At 41.6% G+C, this 21573-nt stretch overlaps 1 protein-coding gene across 1 annotated transcript in view; it reads right to left on the minus strand.

The window, feature by feature from the left end:
• The window catches only part of SRPK1 (SRSF protein kinase 1), a 67776-nt gene extending 47115 nt beyond the window's left edge, over positions 1 to 20661 (minus strand). The window contains 3 exon segments of the mRNA XM_015102678.4: positions 20016 to 20560; positions 20562 to 20585; positions 20587 to 20661. Coding sequence (XP_014958164.3) covers positions 20016 to 20560; positions 20562 to 20585; positions 20587 to 20619 — 602 coding nt within the window. The 5' untranslated portion in view covers positions 20620 to 20661.
• Between the last annotated feature and the right edge of the window lie 912 nt (positions 20662 to 21573).

Here is a 21573-nt window from a genome sequence, read left to right on the forward strand (position 1 = left end):
ACTGGTTCCAAATAGGAAAAGGAGTACGTCAAGGCTGTATATTGTCACCCTGCTTATTTCACTTCTATGCAGAGTACATCATGAGAAACGCTGGACTGGAAGAAACACAAGCTGGAATCAACACTGCCGGGAGAAATATCAGTAACCTCATATATGCAGATGACACCACCCTTATGGCAGAAAGTGAAGAGGAGCTAAAAAGCCTCTTGATGAAAGTGAAAGAGGAGAGTGAAAAAGTTGGCTTAAAGCTCAACATTCAGAAAATGAAGTTCATGGCATCTGGTCCCATCACTTCATGGGAAATAGATGGGGAAACAGTGGAAACAGTGTCAGACTTTATTTTTGTGGGCTCCAAAATCACTGCAGATGGTGACTGCAGCCATGAAATTAGAGACGCTTACTCCTTAGAAGAAAAGTTATGACCAACCTAGATAGTATATTCAAAAGCAGAGACATTACTTTGCCGACTAAGCTCCGTCTAGTCAAGGCTATGGTTTTTCCTGTGGTCATGTATGGATGTGAGAGTTGGACTGTGAAGAAAGCTGAACGCCAAAGAATTGATGCGTTTGAACTGTGGTGTTAGAGAAGACTCTTGAGAGTCCCTTGGACTGCAAGGAGATCCAACCAGTCCGTTCTGAAGGAGATCAACCCTGGGATTTCTTTAGAAGGAATGATGCTAAAGCTGAAGCTCCAGTACTTTGGCCACCTCATGCTATGAGTTGACTCATTGGAAAAGCCTCTGATGCTGGGAGGGATTGGGGGCAGGAGGAGAAGGGGACGACTGAGGGTGAGATGGCTGGATGGCATCACTGACTCGATGGACGTGAGTCTGAGTGAACTCCGGGAGTTGGTGATGGACAGGGAGGCCTGGCGTGCTGCCATTCATGGGGTCGCAAAGAGTTGGACACGACTGAGCGACTGAACTGAACTAATGCACCCAACAGGCTTCCTTGATGGCTAAGGGGGTAAAGAATCTGCCTGAAATAAAGGAGACAGAGGAGACATGCATTCAGTCCCTGCGTTAGGAAGATCCTCTAGAAAAGGAAATGGCAACCCATTCCAGTATTCTTGCCTGAACGATTCCATGGACAGAGGAGCCTGGTAGGCTGTAGTTCAAAGGGCCATAAAGAGTCAGAAAGACTGAGCAACTAAACATGCAGCGCGCACGCACCCAACAAGGAGAGCTGAAGGCATAAAGCAGACATATCATTAAAGAAACAGAGAGCAATACAACAGCAGCAGGGATTTCAGTAACCCACTGAAGTCAATGGAGACACCATCCAGACAATCAATTAGGAAAAATAAGCACTGAGTGATGCATTAGACCAGATGGACGTAACAGACACATCCCATCCAAACCAACAGAAAACACATTCTTCTAAAGTATACATGGAAGATTTTCGAAGACAGATCATACGTTAGGCCACAAAGTAAGTCTTAATAAATTTAAGAGGACTGAAATTATATCAGGCATCTTTTCTGACCATATGATATGAAACTAAAATTAAGTACATGGAGAAAACTGAAAAATTTCACAAGTATGTGGAGATAAAATAACATGCTGGACTTTCCTGGTGGGACAGAGGATAAAAATCCACCTGCCAATGCAGGGAACACGGGTTCAATCCCTGGTCCAGGAAGATCCCACATAACAAGGAGCAACTAGGCCTGCAAGCCACAACTACTGAGTCCGCATGCTACAGCTACTGAGGCCCGTGCCTAGAGCCTGTGCTCCACAATGAGAAGCCACACAAATGAGAAGCCCATGCGCTACAATGGAGACCCAGTGCAACCAGAATAAATTAAAAACAAAAATCAATATGCTGCTGAACAACAAATGGGCTGTTTCTTCTTTAGAAAAAATCAAAAGAAAAATAAATACCTTGAGACAAATGAAAATGGAAGAGTAACATACCAAAATTTGTGGGATGAAGTAAAAGCAATTCCAAGAGGGAAGTTGAGAGTGAAAAATGCCTACCTGAAGAAATAAGTCCCAAGTAAACATCCTACCTTTCCACCTCAAGGAACTAGAAAAAGAATAAACAAAGCCCAAAATTACTAGAAGAAACGAAATAGACTGAAAAGACAAGAGAGAAGATCAACAGAACTAAGAGCTAGTTCTTTGAAAAGAAACAAAACTGACAAACCTTTAGCTAGACTCACCAAAAAGAGAAGACTCAAAATCAGAAATGAAAGAGATGCTACAGCTGATGCAACAGAAATACAAAGGATTGTCACTGATATTAGGAACAATTACATGCCAACAAATTTGACAACCTATAAGAAATGGATAAATTTCTAGAACCATACAACTTATCAACACTGAATCATGGTGAAATACAAAATCTGAACACAGACTGATTACTAGTAAAGAGATTAAATCAGCAGTCAAAAACCTCTTAACAACCAAAGTCCAGGATCAGTCAGCTTCACTGGTGAACTCTAATAAATATTCAAATAAGAATTAATACCAATCCTTCACAAACTCTTCCAAAAAACAGTAGAGAAGGGAACTCTTCCAAATTCATTTTGAGGATAGCATTACCCCAATCCCAAAACTAGACAAGTATGCCACAAGAAAAGAAAATTATAGGCCAGTATCACTGATGAATATACATGCAAAAATCCTCAACAAAACATTAGTAAACCAAATTAAATAATACATTGAAAAGATCATATATCATGATCAAGTAAGGTTTACTCAAAGGATGAAGAATGGTTCAACATCTGCAAATCAGTTAACATGATATACCACATTAAAAAATGAAGGATAAAAATCATATGATCTTCTCAATAGATGCAAAAAAAGCATTTGACAAAATTCAGCATCCATTTATGATTAAAAACTGTCAACAAAGCGGCTATAGGGGAAATATATCTCAGTATCATTAAGGCCAGATGTGACAAGCCCACAATGACCATCATGCTCAATGGTGAAAAGCTGGAGGCTTTTTCCCTAAAATCAGGAACAAGACAGGGATGCCCACTCTCACCACTTGTATTCAATATAGGACTCAAGTCCTAGCCAAAACAATTAGGTAAGAAAGAGAAATAAAAGACATCCAAATTAAAAAGGAAAAAGTATAACTGTTACTATTTGCATATGACATGACACTACATCTAGAAATCCTAAAAACTCCATCAAAAACCCATCAGGACTAATAAATAAAAGGAGTCCAAATTGGAAAGGAAGAAGTAAAACTGTCATTGTCTCCAGATAACATGATACTATTCACAGAAAATCCTAGAGATAACACCCAAATACTACTGGATGTCATCAATGAATAGGTAAAATTGCAGAATATCAATACACAAAACTTTGTTGCATTTCTATATACTAATAAACTATCAGAAAGAGAAATTTAAAAACAACCCAAATTACCATCACATCTAAAAGAATACTTAGGAATAAATCTAACTAAAGAAAAAGATCTGTACTCAGAAAACTATAATACACAGATGAAAGAAACTGAAGACAACACAGATGGAAAAATTAGCTGTGTTCACAAACTGGAAGAATTAATACTGTTAAAATGACCATGCTACTCAAGGTAATCTATGGATTCAATGCAGTTCCTATTAAAAATACCAATAGCATTTTCTATAGAACTAGTAATTCTAAAGTCTGTATAGCAACACAAAAGATTCTTAAGAGCCAAAACAATCCTGAGAAAGAATAAAAGAGCTGGAGGTATCAGGTGTCCTGATTTTAAATTATACCACAAAGCTACAATTATCAAAACAGTATGGTAATGGAACAAAAATGGAAACACAGATAAATGGAACAGAACTGGGAGCCCAGAAATAAACTCATACACTTTTGTAATTAACCTACGACAAAGGAGGCAAGAATATACAATGGGGAAAAGACAGTCTCTTCAAGAAGTGGTGTTGGGGCTACCCTGGTGGTTCAGTGGTACAGAATCTGCCTGCCAACACAGGAAACATGGGTTTGATCCCTGATCTTGGAAGACCCCAGGTGCTGCAGAGCAACTAAGCCCATATGCCACAACTACTGAGCTGGTGCTCTAGAGCCTGGGAGCTGCAACTACTGAGCCCACATGCCCTGGAGCCCACGCTCTGCAACGAGAAAAGCCACCACATCGAGAGCCTGCACCTACAACTAGAGTAGCCCCCACGCACCACAACTAGAGGAAAGCCCACCCAGCAACAAAGACCCAGCACAGCCAAACATAAATAAACAAATAAAGTTATATATATATAAAACAAGAGAAATAATAGCCTATGTGTATGCTAGGGGACACGGGTCAATTTTTGAAAAGCGGTACTAGAAAAACTGGACCAGCTACTTGTAAAAAAATCAAATTAGAACATTTTCTCACGCCATATAACAAAAAAGTCTCAAAATGAAATATACTCTTCTGGAAATTTTTTAGATCATTATGCTCGTATTTTACATAAAGTTTAGAACTGGCTTTACAGATTATTACAGGGATAGGAAATTTACATGTCTTCATGCATTCAGTACTTTACTTAGTTACACAGTGTACAGTGGTATTATTTCAAAATGGAAATATGGAGCTTCAATTACAATACAACATTAATTATCATTGCCTTACACTAAAGTAGGTTACTGGAGCAATGTCAAAGAATGGGCCCAAGAGTTATTACAGCTTCTGCCACCTAGGTTTTTCATCAGAAATAAAGAATTGTGATATCACAGAAACCTACTATCCCAACATATTGTGATATAGAAGTTTTAAAATCATACTTTAAAAGTTTACTTAAAATCATACCCAAATCTTGGCTTCTAAACACCAGTCCTCACTAACAGGAACCAGGGCTCCTCAAAGAAATGACTGATTCCAGGGTTGGGGCAGAAAAAGCACAAGATAAACACAGAATTATCTTGTACCAGAAAGTACAGAAGTGCTCAAAGAATAAAGGAGACATGTCACAGAACCAAAAGCCAGTGTGAAGGGGTCCCAATGGCTAAATATGAAAGAATGTGAGCATCATAATAATGAGTGCAATTGATTAGACTCTACTGAATAAAAGAGACCCCATAAATTTATGCTAATGTTGATGGCTAGAATGATAAACAAATGAATGGAGTAAAGGGAAAGTTTTCTAGTAACAACGCTGACCAATTAACTACATAGAAGGAAATCGTAGAATTAGGTAATTATCATTTTGTAACCATCATATCAGTAACTGCTTTAGGTGAGAATCAATAATGAATGCTGAAACAGTGAGATTTTGATAAGGAAAAAATTATACATACAGGTCAAAATATCTCCCCAGAAATAATTTATGAATTGCAAAGAGGAAAAAATCATAATTTTATGGTAAAGAAACATGGTAGTCATTACGTTAACTTAGCAAAGATAACATCACCAATACTGAGACAGGTAACAACTGTCTTCCTGATGTGGTGCCCCAAGGAAGATACATTTCACTTAGGCAGTGCCAACACATATATTCGGCGTATAAGCAGAATCACAAGGAAACAGAAAAAAGCAAATTGAGAGAAATTTCAGAAACAAATGGCCTATATTCTTAAAAAGCACCAATGTCGGGAAACACAAAGGCAGGCAAGGAACTGCTGTAGATTTAGGAGACACAAACTAAATCAGTGCATGATCCTGGATTAGATACAGCAGAAAAAAACCCTTTTTCTACAAAAGACATTGAGACAACTGACAAAAATTCAAAAATTGAATAAGATCTAAATTAAATACTGTATTAACACTTTATTTCCTATTTTGATAATTAAATTGTGAATATATAAATGAATGTTCAAAGGGACTATGTAAACTGTTTGAGGGTAGAGGACCTAATAGTTCATATATAAAGGTTTTTTATCCCCCCCGCTCCCCACCAGGCATCCACATTTTGCACTGATACACCTAGGATGGCAACACAAACTTCTGTAGAGCATGCTTATTTTCTGGAAAGTTTACTGACATTTATGATTAAACAGCCACTAGATGGCAATAGTGATCTCTCAATCTCAGCAGCCTAGGCTTCTACAGGGAGCATTTTGGACTTATACTTAAAAAACAAAACCCAAAAACAACTGGCAATCTTTAATAAAGCACTAATATATAATAACATATTATGTATTAGGTAACCACTACACTCAAAATAGATGTTTTCATAATGGCTTAAACAAGGCCTTACATAATCTTTTCGCTGTCCAGCTTTGCCCTTCAAACCCACCTTACTGACCATATATCTCTTTAAATCCATGTTAACGGGCTGCTGTTTCAGAAAACTTCCTCAACCCTCCTACATAAAATAGTAGTTAGGGGCATGCCCTCCCCTGCCCTTTTACCCCACTTCATTTTTCTTCAGCGATTGATGTTTTTTCCTACACACTCCCAGTTTCATAAGGACAGACTTTATTTTGCTCACTGCCTGTAAAATGGGATATAAATACCTAGAAAAGGTACATATACAAGGCAAGTATCTTCTCTCCTTTTTAGCTGTTACTCACCACTCAAGGCGATGGCACCCCACAGTCCATGGGGTAGAGAAGAGTCGGACACGACTGAGCGAGTTTACTTTCACTTTTCACATTCATGCATTGGAGAAGGAAATGGCAACCCACTCCAGTGTTCTTGCCTGGAGAATCCCAGGGAAGGGGGAGCCTGGTGGGCTATCGTCTATGGGGTCACACAGAGTCAGACACGACTGAAGTGACTTAGCAGCAGCAGTAGCATCACTCAACTGAAAACCATTACACCCCAGCCCAACCCCAGCAATCACCTAATGAAATCAGACTGTGAAGAGTTATTAAATGTCAAATATTGAAGTGTTTTATGTGGAAGGAAATCAAGAAACTTAAGCAGCAGAAGTGGTGCTTTAGAAAAATTCTTCTGACGAGAAGATGGTAAAAGTGTATGAGGCCTGGAAACCAAAGATGCAGGAGACACAGTCAAGGTCTCTGGTGTTAGGAGACTTAGGTTTGATCCTGGTTCTATAGTCTGCCAGAGCCCCACGACTCTGGATGAACTGCTAACTCAAGAAGCTCTCTGGGCTTCAGTTGCTCAGTACCTAAAATGAGGGCAGAGAAATACCTACCCCCTAGGAACACAGTGGTTCTTTTAATCCTGTTATCAGTGGCTGATACATAAATTTTAGCATTACATATACGAAATAAGGGAAAAGAAGCAAGCAAACATTTGTTCATTTAATTTTTACTGAGTGCCAAGAGGTATGTCAGGTACCTTCCCAGGCACTGGAAATGCAGCTGTGAGGAAAAAAGGGTTCTGGGTCTTCGTTATGTTCACATGCTAGCACAAGGTGACAAAAAGAGCCCGAATTTATCTGAACTGTCTGGTTTTTGAGCTTCAGCTGGTGAACTGCTAAACTTGGGAGGACAGAAGTCCCATCAAAGTCTTCTCTCTTAACGTCTCTCAAGGAGATACATGTTCTATTATGTCAGGCTATGAGAAGGGCTATTAAAAAAACGTAAGTAGGGTAAGGAGACAAGAGTATGCTGACATTATTTTAAATAAGGTTGTGACATTTGAGTAAAGAGGTGAGAGATGCTAGAATTTCACCTGGAAAGATTCAAAAATAAAACAAAAGTCAAGAGGAAGAACTGATTTGAAGATGATGTTATTTGGGGTCTTAGAAATGATTTAGCTCTGGCTTCAAAAGACAAACTAAAAGCTGACTGGAAAAAGCACCTCAGAAACTAGTTTACTTACATGCAAACTTTAGTCTTCTATTTCTTTCTGCCTTGGGGAATGAATAATTGCAGGCGCTCCTATGGCAGAGAACTATCATCAAGGAACCACTTTATGGGTTCAACTGTATCCCCCTCAAAAAAGGGTTTGGCAACAATGAAACAAAAATCTGAGTGCCTAAGTTTAACATAATATGTACACAAAATTAAACAAACTATCCCTGATCTTTGGCAATTCTACTCCAATCTAGACTTGATTCATACATATACATGTGAGAAATACCAACAGATGAGTTAAAAGCATCAGCTCAACACATGAACAGCAGTAAGAAATGTTACATTAACTGTCAAAGGTAAACCCATTTAAGGTAAGGGAGAGCCCATGAACACGGGAGTAGTCACCAAAGCACGTTACTCCAGCTGAGTACTGAGCAAGGCACGCACGCACAATGTCATCATCAGAGCCTCACCCGCAGCTGACACGGCAACACAGACTTCAGGGAGTCCAAGTTCACCCCACGACCACATTAGAGGCAAGGTGGAACCTAGGACTATGGGATTCAAAAAGACGAGCTCTTTTTGGTAAACAGTATGTGAACATGAGTTTCCCAAGTGGCACAGTGGTAAAGAATTCATCTGCCAATGCAGGGGACTTAAGAGACGTGGGTTCTATCCCTGGGTCAGGAAGATCCCCTGGAGCAGGAAATGGCAACCCACTCCTGCGTACTTGCCTGGAAATTTCCATGGACAGAAGAACCTAGCGGGCTATAATCCATGGGGTCACAAAGAGTCAGACACAACTCAGCGCGTGTGCGTGCACACAGGCGAGCACATACCTCTACTACCTTTCCACCTACAACACAAGCATGCTGCTGCTGCTGAGTTGCTTCAGTCGTATCCGACTCTGTACAACCCCATGGACTGCAGCCCGCCAGGCTCCTCTGTCCATAGGATTCTCAGGACAAGAAGACTGGAGTGGGTTGCCATGCCCTCCTCCAGGGGATCTTCCCAACAAAGGGATTGAAACGGGGTCTACTGCACTGCAGGCAAGATTCTTTACTGCTGAGCCACCAGGGAAGGGAAGCAACACAAGCATGTTACCTAATTTATGTCATTATATTCTTAACACTAGCAAAGAAATATGCAACATACAATTCTTGCAAAATCTATTCTCAAAAGCAAAAGTAGTCACAGAAGAGAAAAAAAATATCAAGGGATCTTGCCACCAAGCTCCATGTATAGAAAGGACCCGACATCTGTGGTTGAACAGCTTGGCTGAAAAGACATTCAAGATCCTTCACATGCTGAAGGGCAGTTCCACAATCAAGAGCAAAGTGAATGAGAAGATACAGTTGCCCCAAAATTACCTTTATTATTAGTTACAAAATAAGACTACTTTAGTATTTCAGGTTCTCCCTAAGTCCACCCCCAAAAGGACAGGTAGCATTGTTCAAAATGCCTAGTCACTCAAAACAAAGAATTTAGAACTTGAGTAAATTAAACAATATATAAAGGTCATCAACATGACTCACGATACCACCACCAAACTTCATGTCACTGATGACTGTTCACCACTACTGGTGACAATTCTTACATACTAGTTAAAATATATATCAAATGTTCTCAAACTTTTTGATAGGCAATCTTTAAATATCTACTGTGCAAAGCATTTAAGCCACCAATAAATTACCCAATAGCAATGAATGACATCTGACCTTAACCTTCATCTATATAACCACAGGCTCATCATTGTACAAATGGGTATGATTTGTATTTGTCTACCTCCCGCCAGCTAACTTCTCTGTCCAGTGCTACTATACTTTTCTGAAAATGAAGTTTATTTCACTTATTTTGTGTATATTTTGTGTATAAACCACTTATTTTGTGGTTTCTGACAACTTTCTGAAACCACTTATTTAGGGAGTTGAAAAAACTAGATACTGTGGTCTTCACAGCTAATCTCATGGATCTTTTTCAAACTCCAAGTTAATCTTCTAGGAAGAGGCACACAGAACCACAGGGTTTTTCCACAACTGTGCTTACTATAACTTAAGGGAGAAGCGCTAAAGACAGTAGTAGGCCTAATGAATAGGCCAATTAATGACAACTCTCACCCTGAAGACTCTACGGCAGAGATTACAAACTGGAAAATTCTGAAAGAGATGGGAATACCAGGCCACCTGACCTGCCTCTTGAGAAACCTATATGCAGGTCAGGAAGCAACAGTTAGAACTGGACATGGAACAACGGACTGGTTCCAAATTGGGAAAGGAGTACGTCAAAGCTGTATATTGTCACCCTGCTTATTTAACTTATATACAGAGTACATCATGCAAAATGCTGGGCTGGATGAAGCACAAGCTGGAATCAAGAATGCCAGGAGAAATATCAATAACCTCAGATATGCAATGACACCACCCTTATGGCAGAAAGTAAAGAACTAAAGAGCCTCTTGATGAAAGTGAAAGAGGAGAGCGAAGAAAAAGTTGGCTTAAAGCTAAACATTCAGAAAACTAAGATCATGGCATCTGGTCCCATCATTTCATGGGAAATAGATGGGGAAACAGTGGCTGACTTTATTTTTCTGGGCTCCAAAATCACTACTGATGGTGATTGCAGCCATGAAATTAAAAGACACTTACTCCTTGGAAGGAAAGTTATGACCAACCTAGATAGCATATTCAAAAGCAGAGACATTACTTTGTCAACAAAGGTCTGTCTAGTCAAGGCTATGGTTTTTCCAGTGGTCATGTATGGATGTGAGAGTTGGACTGTGAAGAAAGCTGAGCGCCGAAGAATTGATGCTTTTGAACTGTGGTGTTGGAGAAGACTCTTCAGAGTTCCTTGGACTGCAAGGAGATCCAACCAGTCCATCCTAAAGAGATAAGTCCTGGGTGTTCATTGGAAGGACTGATGTTGAAGCTGAAACTCCAATACTTTGGCCACCTGATGCGAAGAGCTGACTCATCTGAAAAGACCCTGAGGCTGGGAGGGATTGGGGGCAGGAGGAGAAGGGGACGACAGAGGATGAGATGGTTGGATGGCATCATCAACTCAATGGACATGAGTTTGGGTGGATTCCAGAGTTGGTGATGGACAGGGAGGCCTGGCATGCTGCGGTTCATGGGGTCGCAAAGAGTCGGACATGACGGAGCGACTGAACAAACTGCAGACTATAAAATCCTGTCTCTAACCTTTATAATAGTTTTTTAAAAATTAAAAGTCACATTAAAACAAAAATTTCCAGGGTCTCTCAAAAAATCGGAAGACCTGGTAACATGACTCATCTTCTCACAGAGCAAATGAGAAAGCCCACCCCATATTCTAATAATCACCATTCCCTTTGGGCTTATTAATCATATGCTTCAGAAGCCATATTCTAAAAATAAATTAACACAATCACATATTATTGTACATACAATATTCATTCTAAACTAAGAACACAGATGACCCAAACTCTATTAGATTTTTAAAAAGCCAAAGATGATGTAAAATGAAGCAAAAGTTAAACAAATGAATCTTTGTACCAGGTGGTAACATAATCACACAGCAAGAAACTAGCTCACATAACTTTAAAACTCAGGAATTTGACTCTAACACCCCCAGTGAAAAGCTATGCCCTAAGAACAACAATCTGAAGAAATCATCAGCTTTCTTCAGTAATCATATTACTGGTGGTAGTATTGACATTGTCATTCTCAGACTATTTTGTATTCATGCTGTGAGGAAAGAAAATTAATAATCATGTTGATGCTGTTGAGAACTGGGGTTTTCAATTTGAGAGAAAGAAGACACAGATGTAAAATCTAAGGAAAATCCCTGGGTCATTCAATTTGATTTGTAAGTATAACATAAACTCAGTATTTTTCTAAAGAGAAAAACATAACTTACTTCCTAACCACAGATAAGTCCTAGAAACAATAACTAAATTTAGTAGAAATAAGTGCCCTGATTGTGATTTCTAAATGTCATTTCTCACTAGAAGAGTATTCTTAGAGAAAGGGCTACTTCCTAGTCTGGGGCAGAAAATGTACAAGTCTGAACAAACTGTCACACCAGACACCAAAAACTATCAAAAATGCCTCAGGTCGAGTCATAACTACTCAGGAGCCATCATGAAGGGACTCCCATTGACCAAAAACAAGACAATCAATAGAAATAACAACTATACACGCTACAAAATGCACGAACATTAAAAACATGCTAAATGAAAGGGGTCAGTCACAAAAGACCCACATATAGTATGATTCTATTTATACACAATGTCTAGCCTAGGCAAATCTATGGAGAAAGTAAGTAAATTAGTGGTTGCCGACGGGGGGAGGACAGATAGATTGGGAGGTAATGAGGAGTGGCTGTAAATGGGTACAGTATTTCTTTTTGAGGTGATGGGAATATTTCAAACTTACCAGATAGTGGTGATGCTTGCAAGACTGTGAACATACTGAAAACCACTGAACTATACACTTTACACAGGTGAATTTTATGGTATATAAACTATACCTCCATAAAACTGCACAAAACAGGGACTTCCCTAGTGGTCCAGTGGCTAAGATTCTGCACTTCCCATGCAGGGAGCCCAGGTGTCATCCCTGGTTGGGAAGCTAGATCCCCCATGCCACGACTTCCATGCCACAACTAACAGGCTGGTGCAAAAGTAACTGCAGTTTTTGCACTGCTGAAATTTGCCATCTGATGTTGGAATACATTCTTAAATAAATGTGGTTATGTCATAGATCATTTCAATGTGCATTTCTCACTTTATGGGTGTTTTTTGCTAATGATTTATTACTTGCTGCTAATGACAATACTTGTTTTATATTTATTTTGGATTATGGACATGATGTTAGACAAAAAGCAAATCTGAACAATTTTCTTATCTTTCTATACTTCTACTTGTTATTTTTGGTTGCCCTGGGTCTTCACTGCTGCTCACAGGCTTTTCTCAGTTGCAGCGAGCGGGGCCTACTCTTCGTTGCGGTGCCCAGGCTTCTCTCACCGTGGAGCACAGGCTCTACGAGTATGGGCTTAGCAGTTGCGGCTCACTGGCTCTAGAGCCTGGGCTCAGTAGTTGTTGTGCACGGACTTAGCTGCTCTGAGGCGTGTGCAATCTTCCTACACCAGGGACTGAACCCATGTTCCCAGCATCGGCAAGTGTATTCTTATCCACTGTATCACCAGGGGAGTCCCTCAAGCGATTTTATTTGAGTTCAAAATGAGTCATAAAGCAGCAGAGACAACTCACAACATCAACAATGCATTTGGCCCAGGACCTGCCAACAGTGCAGGGCTGCCTCAACAGGTTTTGCAAAGGAGATTAGAGACTGCACGATGAGGAGCATAGTGGCTGGCCAGAGGAAGTTACAATGACTGAGAGCCATCGTTGAAGCTGATCTTCCTACAACTACACAAGAAGTTGCTGAAGAACTCAGTGTCAACCATTCTACAACTGTTTGGCATTTCAAGCAAACTGGAAAGATGAAAAAGCTCAGTAAGCTGAGCTGACCGAAAATCAAAAAAATCATTATTTTGAAGTGTTGTCTTCTCTTACTCTATGCAACAACAACGAATCATTCCTCAATCAGATCATGATGTGCGACCAAAAGTGGGTTTTATATGACAACTGGCAACGACCAGCTCAGCAGCTGGACCGAGAAGGGCTGCAAAGCACAGGTCATGGTCACTGTTCGGTGGTCGGCTGCCCACCTGACCCACTACAGCTTCTGAATCCCGGCAAAGCCACTACATCTGAGAAGTATGCTCAACAAATTGATGAGATGCACCGAAAACTGCAATGTCTAGAGCCGGCACTGATCAACAGAAAGGGCCCAATGCTTCTACACTACAACACCCGACCACTTCAAAAGTTGAACAAATTGGGCTACGAAGTTCTGCCTCATCTGCCATATTCATCTGACCTCCCCCTAACCGACTACCACTTCTTCAAGCATCTAGAAAACTTTTTGCAGGGAAAACACTTCCACAGCCAGAAGGCAGAAAATGCTTTCTAAGAGTTCGTCAAACCCCAAAGCATGGATTTTTACACTACAGGAATAAACAAACTTAATTCTTGTTGGCAAAAATAGGTTGATTATAGTGGTTCCTATTTTGAGTTAAAAAGATGTTTGAGCCTGATTATAATGATTTAAAATCCACAGTCTGAAATGGCCATTACGTTTGCACCAACCTAATAAAAATTTGGCCTTGGAATGTAGAATGAAGCAGGGCAAAGACTAACAGAGTTTTGTCAAGAAAATGCACTGGTCATAGCAAACAACACCCTCTTCCAACAACACAAGAGAAGACTCTACACATGGACATCACCAGATCGTCAACACCGAAATCAGACTGATTATATCCTTTGCAGCCAAAGATGGAGAAGCTCCATACAGTCAACAAAAACAAGACCAGGAGCTGACTGTGGCTCATATCATGAACTCCTTATTACCAGATTCAGACTTAAATTGAAGAAAGTAGGGAAACCGCTAGACCATTCAGGTATGACCTAAATCAAATCCCTTATGATTATACAGTGGAAGTGAGAAATAGATTTAAGGGCCTAGATCTGATAGAGTGTCTGATGAATTATGGAATGAGGTTCGTGACATTGTACAGGAGACAGGGATCAAGACCATCCCCATGGAAAAGAAATGCAAAAAAGCAAAATGGCTGCCTGGGGAAGGCTTACAAATAGCTGTGAAAAGAAGAGAGGCGAAAAGCAAAGGAGAAAAGGAAAGATATAAGCATCTGAATGCAGAGTTCCAGAGAATAGCAAGAAAAGATAAGAAAACCTTCTTTAGCGATCAATGTAAAGAAATAGAGGAAAACAACAGAATGGGAAAGACTAGAGATCTCTTCAAGAAAATCAGAGATACCAAGGGAACATTTCATGCAAAGATGGGCTCAATAAAGGACAGAAATGGTCTGGACCTAACAGAAGCAGAAGATATTAAGAAGAGGTGGCACACAGAAGAACTGTACAAAAAAGAGCTTCACGACCCAGATAATCACGATGGTGTGATCATTCATCTAGAGCCAGACATCGTGGAATGTGATATCAAGTGGGCCTTAGAAAGCATCACTACGAACTAAGCTAGTGGAGGTGATGGAATTCCAGTTGAGCTGTTTCAAATCCTGAAAGATGATACTGTGAAAGTGCTGCACTCAATATGGTAGCAAATTTGGAAAATTCAGCAGTGGCCACAGGACTGGAAAAGGTCCGTTTTCATTCCAATCCCAAAGAAAGGCAATGCCAAAGAATGCTCAAACTACCACACAATTGCACTCATCTCACATCCTAGTAAAGTAATGCTCAAAATTCTCCAAGCCAGGCTTCAGCAATGAACCATGAACTTCCAGATGTTCAAGCTGGTTTTGGCAAAGGCAGAGGAATCAGAGATCAAATTGCCAACATCCAATGGATCAAGGAAAAAGCAAGAGAGTTCCAGAAAAACATCTATTTCTGCTTTATTGACTATGCCAAAGCCTTTGACTGTGTGGACCACAATAAACTGTGGAAAATTCTTGAAGAGATGGGAATACCAGACCACCTGACCTGCCTCCTGAGAAACCTATATGCAGCTCAGGAAGCAACAGTTAGAACTGGACATGGAACAACAGACTGGTTCCAAATAGGAAAAGGAGTATGTCAAGGCTGTATATTGTTACCCTGCTTATTAACTTGTATGCAGAGTACATCATGAGAAATGCTGGGCTGGATGAAGCACAAGCTGGAATCAAGACTGCCAGGAGAAATATCAATAACCTCTGATATGCAGATGATACCACCCTTATGGCAGAAAGTGAAGAGGAACTCAAAAGCCTCTTGATGAAAGTAAAAGAGGAGAGTGAAAAAGTTGGCCTAAAGCTCATCATTTAGAAAACGAAGATCATGGCATCTGGTCCCATCACTTCATGGGAAATAGATGGGAAATAGTGGAAACAGTGTCAGACTTTATTCTTTTGGGCTCCAAAATCACTGCAGATGGTGACTGCAGCCATGAAATTAAAAGACACTTACTCTTTGGAAGGAAAGTTATGACCAACCTAGATAGCATATTGAAAAGCAGAGACATTACTTTGCCAATAAAAGGTCCGTCTAGTCAAGGCTATGGTTTTTCCAGCAGTCATGTACGGATGTGAGAGTTGGACTGTGAAGAAAGCTGAGCGCCGAAGAATTGATGCTTTTGAACTGTGGTGTTGGAGAAGACTCTTCAGAGTCCCTTGGACTGCAAGGAGATCCAACCAGTCCATTCTGAAGGAGATTAGTCCTGGCAGTTCTTTGGAAGGACTGATGCTAAAGCTGAAGCTCCAGTACTTTGGCCACCTCATGCAAAGAGTTGACTCATTGGAAAAGACTCTGATGCTGGGAGGATTGGGGGCAGGAGGAGAAGGGGACGACAGAGGATGAGATGGCTGGATGGCATCACTGACTCAATGGACATGAGTTTAAGTAAACTCCGGGAGTTGGTGATGGACAGGGAGGCCTGGCATGCTGCGGTTCATGGGGTCGCAAAGAGTCAGACACAACTGAGCAACTGAAGTATTTTATGAATAGGAGCTGGTTAACTTTTTCTGGAGAAAACTTTTACAATATGAACTTAAAATGTTTTAAATGTACACACTAGTAATATCACTTCTAAGAATTTATCCTAAAGAAATAATCACTGATGGAAGCAATGGTAATCCAAAGGACTATTCATCTCAGCTGTGAATTAGTAGCCTATAGTGGAATGTTTAAAATGATGTGAAATACTTAAGTTGTACAAAATGTTCCTGGTAATGTTTACTAGGGAAAAATATATTCAATAATTCTATTTTTGTCTTAAAAAGTATATGCATGTTTATTAATAGAAACTAAAATAAATTATGGTCCATCCATTTGATGGAATGCTAAATGAAGCTACTGTCTAGCATCTTGATATGGAACCATTCCTAAGATGATGAAAAAGGCAGACCTTTAAAAAAAATGGTAATCCTGCACTATATGGAACTGGGGCAGAACCAATTTTCAAGGTACGTTGTTAAACATAAAACACATCTAATACCATTTAATTAAAAAATAAATTGTTTCAAGTTTATATACTCTACCCTTTACTGGATAAAAATGCTGAAAATTTTTTTTCAAAGTATTGTCCCTTCTGAGTTTTCAATTACATTTTTGGAAAATTAAGAAATAAAACCTCCTCCCCTCTGATTTCATATATGAGTGCTAAAATGAGCAAAAGCACTTCTCCAGCTCAAAAAATTTTACTACCAAATTTATACTAACTCCATAAAGTTCTTTAACTGCAAATACAGCGTAAATTACTGTCCAAACTAACTTCCTAAGCTACATAATAATCAGTTATGAAATCTATTCTGGAATTATATGATTCTGTGGAATAGAAACACACATATATATAATATATACATACATCTATATATGTTTCTATTCCATACAATTTCAAATGCAGATGTAAATCGCATTAAATTATAAAATTATAATAAACAAAGGCACACAGCTTTTGATATACACATTGAAAACTGAATGCACAAAGGGAGATAGAACACAATCTTTAGAAACAGACATATCCAGGGGGCGATGAATGTATACCTCAACACCAAGGCATTCTGAGGTCCCTTATGCAGAAGCTTCTGTTCACTTGGCCTCTATCGTAATTGTCCTTAGATACACGAAAAGGAATTGTCACTGGGAGATATACCAGGACTTTGGGGCGTGTAAGATCTGGGTTAAAATCCTAGCTTCAAATTTTCTAGGTGGGTAATCTGGTGAATCTCAATTTCCTTATCTGTAAATAAAATAGAGACTGTCACCAACTAGTTAACATTAGTAAATGAGAGTACAGTGTGTGAAGAAGTGAAATGAAGAAGGAATTCTCCAAGTAGGACAACTAAAGATCCCCAAGTCAGATCTTTCAGCAGAGTTAAAAGAACAGAAAGGAAACAAATCCTAAAGAGCACTGAACTGGAAGACAGGAACACTGGATTCCAGTTTTGACACTGCTACAAACAGGTGCAGCTCCCTGGGCATATTCTCTAAAGTATGTCGATTCCAGTATTAAGATCCACAAAATAAAGAGACTAAAAATCCCTTCTACCTGTACCACACCAGGACTAAATGACTAGGATGTTATTTACTGTTTTAAATGAAAAATTTCTAAAATTATTAATTTAAATGCTTGCTTTTTTTTTAAAACAAGTCCTGATCAGTTTTCATTATGACTGAGCTACCAGTCGTTAACATATAAGACTGTTTCCCTAACTAAGTAATCCAAAGTCTAAAGACTAAACTATGGCAGGCTTTTTCTCAGACCTTCTCCCTCACTAATCTGGTAACTAGCAGCCTGCCTTTGCAAAATGCCTGGAAATCAGGAGTGCAGTCAGAAGTTATGGAATAGTCAGGTTACCTGAGTCAAATGGGGCTTGAACTTCTGACATAGTTCCCTAACCAAGCTAATTAATTAGACATCTCAGGTATTCAAAAGAAGGATGGAGAAACCTGTACCCCTCAAATCAAAATATTAATTAAAAAAATAAAGCACCTCTGAAACTACAAGTAGATGAGGGTGGTTCAAAGAATCAAGGTTGTACAGTAACTGCTAATTATATGTAGTATTCACTTGTTTCTGTGCAAGTAACTCTAAGTTACCCACGGTGGTGAATGGAGGAGTAACAGATGACCCAAAATACATATACTCAGCTTTACGAATAAAACATATGGTCTAAATAGATAATCCAAAGTAATGAATATCTGGTTAAAAATAAAGTATATATGATCACCCCTACTATATTTACCTCCCAAATTATAGGTTGATTCAGGCTAATATTAATTTCCTTATGGAGAGAACAAAGACAGAAGAATTCTAAATAATACAGTGAGTAGTAAAATCACCACCTCCTTACAAGAGCAGAAAACATATTGGTTTATAACACTTTCATATCAGCTCCAGAGAGAGTAACAAAACACACACACACACATACAGGAGAACCACAGAGAACACACACAGAAACATTTAAATTCCCACTGCACAGGAGAACCAGGTTAGCTCCTTGTTGCTTCTATTAAACCTATCTGAGTAAAAACTGGTTTTTGAATCATCCATATATGGATAATCAAGAGGCAAATCAAATACATACAATTTAAATACACTGGTTACCAGGCACTTCACAAAATAAAAAATTTCATGAAACAGTTGACGGAAACGAAGCCAAGAGTTCCTTAACTTCTTGAGTTTGTCAAGAAGTTAAGAGTTGAGTTCGTCTTCTTTAGCTCTATTGATAGAAGTCATTATTTGTTCTCCTGAAACATTAGGTAGCCGCCAAAAACAATACACATACGTACACACACGCACACATACCCGGATCTTGTATTATCACTCAGAAAGGAAACCTAGGGAAGCCTCGGAAATGAATTTCATCAGCTCAGAAAGACACAGATGGTCTAACAACTCCAGGTAGACCCAAGTACATGGAAAAGTGTCCAGAAAATAACGTATTTTTTTCCCAAGGCCCTGTGCAATTAAACGTGAGTATAAGATAAAAGTTCTTCAGACTAAGACTCACTTGCAAAGCCCTCTACTGGGCGTTTTTATGAAGCTCTGACCAACTTTTGTGTTTCCCACAATAGCGCTAAACCACGATTATGCATCCTGCTGATAAAAACGGGCCTGTGGCACTGAACAAACCATGCCAGAATCCGTAACGGCGCTGGCTAAACAACTTCCCCGCCACTGCTGCGATGCCCACTCCAGAAGGCCTCTGCATTCAGAGCAAGACAAGCAGCAACCGAAACCGGCTGCAGACCAGGGGGCTGCCTGCACACCGCGAGGAAGGCGAGACGCCTGCAGACTCAGGAAGTTGCCTAACCCGGGGGGAAGCTCCTGCCCTCCTCTAAAAAAGGGAGCGTGTAGGCTGGCAGACCGAAAGATGGAAAATTCATTCAAGAATTCCTGGCTGCCTACCCTGCACACGTAGGAGGTAAGTTAAGACGCTGAGAAGCAGGTATGGAAAGAGAACAGTTCACAAACTGATCATGATCCAACAGCTCAGTGCGAAGGCCCAAACTCGGGGAGCCGGTGCCTCATCCAGTAGTAGGGAAGGTAATGGTCCGGGCTGCTCCGGTCCTCCACCAATAGCCCTTTTCCAGCAGGCGCCGGGCTGCTCAGAACCAGACCTTCAGCAACCGGAGCTCCCTCCCACATGGTTCCAGGGGCGCAACCCTCCACGGCCGCCCCGAGGCCATGTGGCCGGGGCCGCCCGGGTGCCCCAGACCCCGTGAACGTTCCAGGCGTGAAACCGGAGGAGAGGAAGTGCAGGGATAGACCCAGAGAACGGGATGTTGGGGTGCGAAACTCACTTCCTCTGGGCTTTGTCCTTCTTGGCCTTGGTCCTTTTCTTTCGGGCCTGGAGCGCAAGCACTGCAGGAGAGAGGGATGGATGAAGGGCGAATGGGGAGAAAAGGAGGCGACCAAGGTGAGGGTGGAGACCCAGCAGGGGTGCGAGGCCCGGGCGCCGGGCCTGCCTGAGGGGCGGCTCCAGGCCGAGGGCCGCGGCGTTTGCTGGGCGGCCGCTCGGGGGGCTGGCGGCCCACGGGGCGCAAAGCAGCGCCCAGGCGGGGCGCGCCGGAGGGGGCTCGGGCCGGGTCAGGGAGCTGGCGAGCAGTGGTCGGCCTCGCCGGGCGAAGGCCGGGCCCTGGAGCGGCCCCAAGCCGCGGGCCGGCCTGGCGGGGAACAAGGGGCGATGACTGCCGGCGCGGAAGGACGCCCGAGCTGAGGGGCGCGGACCCGCAGCCCAGAAGCTGGGGGTGAGGGGCGGCGCCACCTCAGTGGAGAGGTGCCGCACGCCCGGGGACCGGACGGCGACGGTTAGGCGAAGCTCCCGGCGGTGACCCGGGCCTCGCCCCCGGCGGCCGTTGCCCCTCGTGGCGGGAGGCCGCTCCACCGCTCACCTTTCCGCTCCATGGCGAGACCGGTAACCGCCAGGCGCCTGCGCACTCGAGTGGCGGTGACTCCCGCTCCCGCCGCGGCCCCAAACCCAGCCCGCGAACGCCCCGCCCCCCGGCGCCCGCCCCGCCCCGCCCACGACGGCGCGCGCCTGCGCGCTGAGCGCGGAGCCTACCACCTGCTCGCGAGGAGGGGAGGGCGTGAGGAACCGGAGAGGAGGGGAGGGGAAGAACGCCGAGGGTGAGCGCGCGCGGGGTGTTTGAGAAGCGAGCCTTGGAAGCCTCACAGTGCGAGCTTTATTCTGTTCGCCGGGCGGTCGTCCCCTGAGGAATGGCGAACAGGGTGGCATAGAGGGTTCCGTGCGTGCTGAGTCAGAGCTCCGTAGCCGACTGTAACCTGCCTTGGTTTCCTGGTCTGTAAAAGGGAGTAATCAGGTGTATCCCAGTCCCTCCACTGCGCTGTTGTGAGGGACAGTTGAGAAACTTTGAGGAAAAGTGAGGGAGAAATTACAAGAAAGAAAAAGGAGTAGGAGCAATACAAGGACTGGAAAGAAGGAACCTGTGACTTTATCGTTACTTGAAAAGCAAAGACTTTAAAAGTGAGTTTTCTCATACAAAGTCAAATGAAGACTGTTAAAGGAAAGAAGCGGGAGAATAAAACTTAGTATTTTCTTATTTTACCACTTTATCAACTTTTCAGTACAGATACACGCAGTTGTCTTTATAGAATAGTTTTACACTTTTCTAAGTGCACGGTCTCATTTGATGTTCATGACAGCTTAAAGGCAAGATAGTTATTAGTTCCACTACACAAATAAGCTAACTCGGAGGGGATATGTACTCAGGACCTTGGTGTCCTGACACAGTGATCAGTCATCAAATAACTTGTATAGCAGGGTTAGAAAAGTGTTTCTGTAAAGGGCCATGTAGTAAACTTAAAGGCTTGGGGATCATAAGATCTGTTAACTATTCA

Source organism: Ovis aries, chromosome 20 (genome assembly GCF_016772045.2).
Source record: "Ovis aries strain OAR_USU_Benz2616 breed Rambouillet chromosome 20, ARS-UI_Ramb_v3.0, whole genome shotgun sequence".
NCBI classification, from domain to species: Eukaryota; Metazoa; Chordata; class Mammalia; order Artiodactyla; family Bovidae; genus Ovis; species Ovis aries.